The sequence below is a fragment of the Oncorhynchus kisutch genome, linkage group LG10 (genome assembly GCF_002021735.2).
Source record: "Oncorhynchus kisutch isolate 150728-3 linkage group LG10, Okis_V2, whole genome shotgun sequence".
Classification (NCBI taxonomy): Eukaryota; Metazoa; Chordata; class Actinopteri; order Salmoniformes; family Salmonidae; genus Oncorhynchus; species Oncorhynchus kisutch.
In genome coordinates this window covers 37082229-37091178 of record NC_034183.2, presented here as the reverse complement: position 1 = coordinate 37091178, position 8950 = coordinate 37082229, and the positions used below count along the sequence as shown (strand labels likewise).

The 8950-nt window shown below is 41.9% G+C and overlaps 1 protein-coding gene across 1 annotated transcript in view; it reads left to right on the top strand.

The window, feature by feature from the left end:
• Positions 1 to 6120: 6120 nt before the first annotated feature.
• The window catches only part of LOC109898102 (insulin-like growth factor-binding protein 3), a 70843-nt gene continuing 68013 nt past the window's right edge, over positions 6121 to 8950 (top strand). Inside the window, exon 1 of the mRNA XM_020492901.2 lies at positions 6121 to 6690. Within this exon, the coding sequence (XP_020348490.1) occupies positions 6327 to 6690 (364 nt within the window). The 5' untranslated portion in view covers positions 6121 to 6326. The remainder of the gene's footprint in view (positions 6691 to 8950) is intronic.

Sequence of the window (8950 nt, the reverse complement as noted above, 5' to 3'; positions counted from 1 at the left end):
AAATAGCATTATAAATATTCACTTACCTTTGATGATCTTCATCGGAATGCACTCCCAGGAATCCCAGTTCCACAATAAATGTTTGTTTTGTTCCATAAAGTCCATCATTAATGTCCAAGTACCTCCTTTTTGTTTGCGTGTTTAGTTCACAAATCCAAATTCACAAGGTGCAGGCACTTAGTTCAGACGACAGTTCTATTACAGTTCATAGAAACATGTCAAACGATGTATAGAATCAATCTTTAGGGTGTTTTAATCATAAATCTTCAATAATATTCCAACCGGACAATTCCTTTGTCTTTGTCTTTAGCTCATGGCATTCTGCCAGACACCTGACTCAAACAGCTCTTATTCGCTCCCCCTTCACAGTAGAAGCATGTAACAAGGTTCTAAAGACTGTTGACATCTAGTGAAAGCCTTAGGAAGTGCAATCGGACCAAATTTTACACTGTATATTGGATAGGCAAAGACTTGAAAACCTACAAACCTCAGATTTCCCACTTCCTGGTGGATTATTTCTCAGGTTTTTGCCTGCCATACGAGTTCTGTTATACTCACAGACATCATTCAAACTGTATTCGAAACGTCAGAGTGTTTTCTATCCAAATCTACTAATAATATGCATATCTTATCTTCTGGGGATGAGTAGCAGGCAGTTGAATTTAGGCATGCATTTCATCCGGACGGGAAAATACTGCCCCCTGTCACCAAGAAGTTAACTTTGCCGACTACACAATGGTGGTAGGCATGATCACCGACAATGATGAGACAGACTATAGGGAGGTCAGAGTACCAGGGCAACAGCCTCTCCCGCAACGTGATCAAGACAAAGGTGATGATCGTGGACTACACAAAAAGGAGGGCTGAGCAAGCCCCCATTCTCATCGACGGGGTTGTAGTGGAGCAGGTCGAGAGCTTCAAGATCCTTAGACCTTAGATCCTCAAATGTCTACAGCTGCACCTTCGAGAGCATCCTGACTGGTTGCATCACCACCTGATATAGCAACTTCTCAGCATCCGACCTCAAGGAGCTACAGAGGGTAGTAGGTGTGGCCCAGTAATTCACTGGGCCACAGTAATTCACTGATTCCTGCCATCCAGGACCTCTATACCAGGCGGAAGGTCCTAAAAAATGCCAACGACTCCAACCACCCTAGTTATTGACTGTTCTCTCTGCTACCGCACGGCAAGTGGTAACGGAGCGCCAGGTCTACGTCCAAAAGGCTCCTTATCAGCTGCTACCCCCAAGCCATAATACTGCTGAACAGCTAATCAAATGGCTTCCTGGACTATTTTCATTGACCCCCTCCCCCCTTTTTTACACTGCTGCTACTCGCTGTTTATTATCTATGCATAGCCACTTTACCCCTACTTACATGTACAAATTACCTCAACTAACCTCTACCACCGCACATTGACTCGGTACCAGTACCCCTTGTGTATATATAGCCTCGTTATTGTTATTTTATTGTGTTACTTTTTCAACTTAAATTTTGTAAATATATTCTTAACTCTTATTTTTCTTAAACTGCATTATTGGTTAAGTATGCATTTCACGGTAAGGTTTACCTGTTATACCTGTTGTATTCGGCACATGTGACATAACATTTTATTTAGATTTTATTTCATTTTTGGAAACACGACCTTCCAAATCCCCTATCCCCTGAAAGAATCCATCTCTCTCCCAGACCCCTCACCATACCATCCACCTGTCCATTACTCCCTCTGATCGCTCCTCCCTGCCCCTTACTGTCCCTGATTCCCCACTCCCAACAACAACTGCCCCCTGGCCTACCTGGTTAAATAAATGTGAAATGAAATAAATGTAAAAAATCTGAAACTCGTCCAGAAGCCATTAACGCATTGTCTTTGCTATGTGCTTATCCTGTTAGAAGGTGAACCTTTGCCCCAGTCTGAGGACATGAGCACTCTGGAGCAGGTTTTCATCAAGGATCTCTCTGTACCTTGCTCCGTTCATCTTTCCTTTGATCCTGACTAGTCTCCCAGTCCCTGCCGCTGATGGTGCCAGGTCTCCTCCATACGTGATGCTTGGCATTCAAGCCAAAGAGTTCAATCTTGGTTTCATCAGACTAGAGAATCATGTTTCTCATGGTCTGAGAGTCCTTTAGGTTCCTTCTGACAAACTCCACGTGCGCTCTCTTCTACCATAAAGGCCTGATTGGTGGAGTGCTGCAGAAATGGTTGTCCTTCTGGAATGTTCTCCCATCTCCACAGAGGAACTCTAGAGCTCTGTCAGAGTGACCACTGGGTTCTTGGTCACCTCCCTGACCAAGGCCCTTCCCCCCCATTGCTCAGTTTGGCCAGGCGGCCAGCTAAAGGAAGAGTCTTGGTGGTTCCGAACTTCTTCCATTTAAGAATGATGGAGGTTGGACCTTTGTTCTTGGGGACCTTTTGCTCTGACGTACCCTGTCAACGGTGGGACCTTATATAGACAAATGTGTGCCTTTCCAAATCATGTCCAATCAAATAAATGTACCACAGGTGGACTCCAATCAAGTTGTAAAAACATCTCAAAGATGATCAATGGAAGCAGGATGCACCTGAGCTCAATTTCGAGTCTCATAGTAAAGGATATTTCTGTTTTTATTAGTGCATTTTTTTTATTTAATCAACTTTGGAATAAGGCTGTAACGTAACAAAATGTGGAAAGAGTCAAGGGTCCTGAATACTTTCCGAATTCATTGTATTCAATAAACCAATTAACGATGTTAGAAGCAGTGTTCGGGTTTCCTCAAAATAATCAATATTGAAGCAATGACATGATGTAATAAATTAATTTGAATATGTGACAAGAGCAAAGATAATTTGCCTTATTAAACCTGCCAGATCATTTCCCATCAATGGATGGTTAAACAATGAGGCACAAGAGGGTATGGTAAATGCCCAATATACCACAGCTAAGGGCTGTTCTTAAGCGTGATGCAACGAGGAATGCCTGGATACAGCCATTAGCCTTGGTATATTAGCCATATACCACTAACCCTTAGGGTGCCTTATGCTATTATAAACTGGTTACCAACGCAATTACAACAATAAAAAGTAATGGTTTGTCATACCTGTGGTATATGGTCTGATATTCCACGGCTTTGAGACAATCAGCATTCAGGGCTCGAACCAGGTTTATAGTTGTAAATACATCCCCTTTGCGCATGTGCTTGACTATAGCTAAATCATACAGGAGAGTGATGGAAGTTGGACAGAGGATCTCGAAATCTCTGAGCAAGAAACATTTGGATTAACATAAAAAAAAACGAATGTTAGGCTATTTGCTGGCAATTGTGCTGTCATTGTGTGCCAGATGTGAAGACTACAAGCACTTAAAAATAGCCCATTTGCGAGATTGACTTGTCAATTCAATAGGAATAGGCTTTAGACTAAAATCTGGGTTTATAATTCTTATAAAATGTTGCTATAGTTTGTTTAGATAAAGGAAAGTAGCCCACAGCCCCTGATAGGCCTATATCTCATTTCAAATAGTCTACAGTAGCCTAGACAAGATGTAGGCAAGATGTAAACTGAACGATTTAGCAGCTTGCTTAGTTCAAATGAACATACTAATTTATTGACATGTCAAACGATGACAACATGAATAGCGAGGCCATTTCGCAGTAAGAAGTGCTTGTTTCCCCAATAGCCTGCTGGAATAGGCTACTGAGGACGGGGTCATAATTTCAATCACTGAATCAAATATGAATAATATGTATATGAACTGAATATGCTTAAACAACAGCCAGTGTTTATTTTTTAAATGTGTTTTACGTGTAGCTTAATCAGACTACTGTTACCATCAATCGAATGCGTTCATAATAACACAAGGCTACAACAACAATAAACTGAAGTTATAGGCTATGTATTCAATTGGTTTGCCAGCTCCAGGTAGGCTGCAGAAGTGGAACAAATTGATTTGCAACTCTAGTGATATCGTAATTTCAACATATGTATTGTATCAAATGGTAGCATACAATGGCATTTACCTTAATAGGCTACTTGATGGACAACAGAGTCAAATGTATTATTCTCCATATTTAGCCTGTCCGTTTATTGAGGACTTTTCCCCATACAAAAAGAACCACGTAAGGGAGTTCCAAAACTTCCATTTCAAATTTCCACTCCAGCAGCCCCCAAGACCCAAGAAATGAGCACACATAAAACACTTCGCTTGATACCGAGTTATTTAAGCATTCAACATTAGAATGCAGTTTAAACCATCTCCGAGCAGATTTATGTAATGCGCTCTAGTGTGCCCAAAGTCGTTTTCCAGTGCTTTGCGCTCTAGTGTGCCCAAAGTAGTTTTCCAGTGCTTTGTCTCCATTATTTCTTGATGTGCATCAGTTATATAGTATTAATATGTTTCATGGAAAAAGGTTTGGAAATAGGTGTCTCCATAAGGACGATCTAAATAGCCTTCCTACAACTGGTAAAAAGTTGACACAACGTGCGAACGTGCTGCTCTCTCTCATCTCGCTCACTGACTCAGCCAATAACTGTAGCGCTCTCTCTTTCAATTCAATTCAATTTCAATTCAAGGGGCTTTATTGGCATGGGAAACATGTGTTAACATTGCCAAAGCAAGTGAGGTAGATAATATACCAAAGTGAAATAAACAATAAAAATGAACAGTAAACATTAAACATACAGAAGTTTCAAAACAATAAAGACATTACAAATGTCATATTATGTATATATACAGTGTTGTAACAATGTACAAATGGTTAAAGTACACAAGGGAAAATAAATAAGCATAAATATGGGTTGTATTTACAATAGTGTTTGTTCTTCACTGGTTGCCCTTTTCTTGTGGCAACAGGTCACAAATCTTGCTGCTGTGATGGCACACTGTGGTATTTCACCCAGTAGATATGGGAGTTTGGGTTTGTTTTCGAATTCTTTGTGTGTAATCTGGGGGAAATATGTCCCTCTAATATGGTCATACATTGGGCAGAAGGTTAGGAAGTGCAGCTCAGTTTCCACCTCATTTTGTGGGCAGTGTGCACATAACCTGTCTTCTCTTGAGAGCCATGTCTGCCTACTGCGGCCTCTCTCTCTCTCTCTCTCTCTCTCTCTCTCTCTCTCTCTCTCTCTCTCTCTCTTTCTCTTTCTCTTTCTCTCTCTCTCTCTCCTACTCTCTCTCTCTCTCTCTCTCTCTCTCTCTCTCTCTCTCTCTCTCTCTCTCTACTCCTCCTCCTCCTACTACTACTACTCACTCACTCACTCACTCACTCACTCAGCAACAGCCTGTCTCACTCAGGAGCAGGTCACATGGAAATATATTTATTTTTAAGAGTAATGCATTGGCGGCCCACCGTGCAACTTAGAAATAGCCCGAAAACCCACAACCCGTGACCAATACATTTTCCCCCTCGACATCATTTTCAAAGTAGCCCAATTTTTTTGCAGGAAAACCACGAACATGACAGCACTGATCAATCCCTCTTTGCAAACTTCCTGGTAGTTGGCCACAAGAAAAAGTATGTTCACTCAAAATCTGAGCATTTCTATATCCCCAAACCCATATGAGTGATATTAGAGTAATTTAACAAGCAATTTTACAAGGAAATCTTAATTACTGTTCAATATTTTTAACTAATAAGACTACCTATGCCATGTAAACTGGACTAACACCTCAGTAATGGGTGTAATAAATCCAACCCCTTACTGATTGGATAATCAGTAAGTTATAATCAGTAAGTTATTTACTGATAAGTTATTTATCTTTGTATAGTATATGATCAATTAATCAATCAATTAAATCAAGCTATTCTAATAATTCTACCTGCAAAAAAAGCATATTGGGAAATATAACGGTGCACCTCCCCATCTTTTTAACTTTGAAAGACATAGCAGAAATGAACTCAACACAGTCAAGTAACAACAACACCATGATGGAAAATGTTTATTGACTCAAATGTCCTTCACTTGTGCTGAAATGTAGGTAAGGTGACAGACATTCCTAACACTGATCTGAATAAAAGGCATGGAAAGTCACATCAATTTCTAATGACTAAATGCACTCTAAGCAGAACAGACAATGTGTAAATAAACACATAAATAAACACTTAGGAGTTATAGGTTACAGGAGCCTGTGTGTCGATGTCCGTGGTACCTCGAGATCCGGGCTCTCCGTTTACATTATTCATACGAAGGGTGTGACTTGTTGGCTGTTTTTTTCAGCCTGTATAAAACAACAAGTTCACGTAAAATAAAATAGATGGAGAAGGCTATCCGGCACTCTTTGACACGGAGAGTCCCCGTAAGCCTAGTTGACAACTCGCCTACTGTCCCTTTGTGACCAGCTTTTCGGCAGAATGCCCGGTCTATGCTTGTTTTGTCTCACTGCCGTGCTCGCTGCATTCACACGGTTCGCGGACACCGTGGGGACGGTGGTCCGATGCGAGCCGTGTGACACCGTGGCTCTCATGCAGTGCAAGCCTCTGGCAAAAGACTGCGCCGATAGGGTAAGGGAGCCTGGCTGTGGGTGCTGTCTGACGTGCGCCCTTGCGGAGGGTCAGGCGTGTGGAGTGTACACCGGACGCTGTGGCTCCGGGCTAACTTGTCAGCACCAACCCGGGGAGACCCGACCACTGCAAGCCCTGCTAGAGGGACGGGGAGCGTGCTCTAGCGTCGCGTCCAAAACACTCAGCCCCATTCTGCTCCCCACAGAGAAACAAGGTAAGCACCGTTCTACGTGTCTCTCTTTCTGTGAAGGGACTGAGCTGGGTGCCTGGGTAGGTGTGTTTCTATTAGAGAACCCTTACTGTATCCCTATAGGACTATAGCCTGCAGTTTGGTGTTGGTGCGTATAGCAGGGCACTTCTTTCTATCAACATTAGCGCACTTAAGTTACATGACCTATTAACTCATGGCAATCGGTAGTATCTAGCTACTCAGCGGACTGTGACTGCCTTGTGACCCGCTTTCCATGAGTGCTGTGCAGTAGCCCTGCACACCCCTCTGTCAGGTTCGGGTGGCTGTTGCAAATTGCAACGCATGGTTCAATTCTTTCAATACTAATAAGGTGTTATTAATAGTCTGTTTACATAGTCTACATTTGTAAGTAGACCGCTTAACTACAACATTCTCGGTAATGGTAACATCCTCTTTTTACTTGCTATGACTGTGGTATACACTGACTGTAAGTCGCTCTGGATACAAGTGTCTGCTAAATGATCAAAATGTAAATGTAAAAATGAACACTTGTAAAACACACTGCTGGTTATTATTCTAATGACCTTAGTCCCCAAACAAGGGCACATTTGATCAGAATACAAACAGTTTGAGGGCGGAGCTCACTGGAATAATACCCAGCAGTGTGCTTTGCAAGCTTTCGTTAGACATTTACATTTTAATAATTTAGCAGATGCTCTTGTCCAGAGCATAGTCAGTGCATTCAGCTGTGGTTGAAAAAAAACACAGTCATAGCAAGTAGTAGCTGTCTAAGTATCTGTAACCGTTACAGGGAATGATGTTGTAGTTAATCATACATTGGTCTTCATAATACCTCTTGTTATTTGAAAAATACCGTTTGATTGTAATTGTGTAATGAGTTAGTTAGTGGAAAGTATGTCACTATAATGTTGATAGTGACTTGCCAGCCAGCTTCTTTGAGGTTACTGGAAAATGCAGTGCAATGACACAGAACAATACTTTTACATTAGCTGTATGTTTTGTGTGGAAGTAAATGTTGCTGACAGCGTGCTGGTGTGTTACAGTATATTTGTTTAATTAGATGGGATTAGTGCAAGCAGGTTGGCTGCTAGGTATTTGTATATAGTGCCAGACTCCTTTACTTTTTCCACATTTTCTTACATTACAGCCTCAAAATTGAGCTTGGGTGCATCCTGTTTCCATTGATCATCCTTGAGATGTTTCTACAACTTGATTGGAGTCTGCCTGTGGTAAATTCAAATGATTGGACATGATTTGGAACGGCTCACACCTGTCTATATAAGGTCCCCACAGTTGACAGATCAGAAACAAAGCCATGAGGTTGAAGGAATTGTCTGTAGGGCTCCGAGACAGGATTGTGTCGAGGCACAGATCTGGGGAAAGGTACAAACAACTGTCTGCAGCATTGAAGGTCCCCAAGAACACAGTGGCCTCCATCATTCTTAAATAGATTAAGTTTGGACTTCAGAGCAGGCCGCCCGGCCAAACTGAGCAATCGGGGGAGAAGGGCCTTGGTCAGGGAGTTGACCAATAACCCTATGGTCACTCTGACAGAATTCTAGAGTTCCTCTGTGGAGATGGGAGAAGCTTCCAGAAGGACAACCATCTCTGCAGCTCTCCACCAATCAGGACTTTATGGTAGAGTGGAAAAACGGAAGCCACTCCTCAGTAAAAGACACATGACAGCCCACTTGGAGTTGCCCAAAAGGCATCTAAAGACCTCTCAGACCATGAGAAACAAGATTCTCTGGTCTAATGAAACCAAGATTCAACTCTTTGGCCTGAATGCCAAGCGTCACGTCCGGAGGAAACCTGGCACCATCAAATCAAAGTTTATTTGTCACGTCCAACGAATACAACAGGTGTTTCACCTTACAGTGAAATACTTACTTACAGTGCAATTTTTAAGTAAAAAAAAGGTATTAGGTTAACAATAGATAAGTAAAGAAATAAAAACAACATTAAAAAAGACTGTGTCGGGCTGATTGAGGTTGTACATGTAGGTATGGTTAAAGTGACTACGCGTATATGATCAACAGAGAGTAGCAGTTGCGTAAAGAGGCGTTGGTTGGTGGGACACAATGCAGATAGTCCGGGTAGCCAATGTGCGGGGGCTAATTGAGGTAGTATGTACATTAATGTATAGTTAAAGTGACTATGCATATATGATAAAAAGAGAGTAGCAACAGCCAGGACAATGCAAGAGTGGCTTTGGGACAAGTCTCTGAATGTCCATGAGTGGCCCAGCCAGAGCCCAGACTTG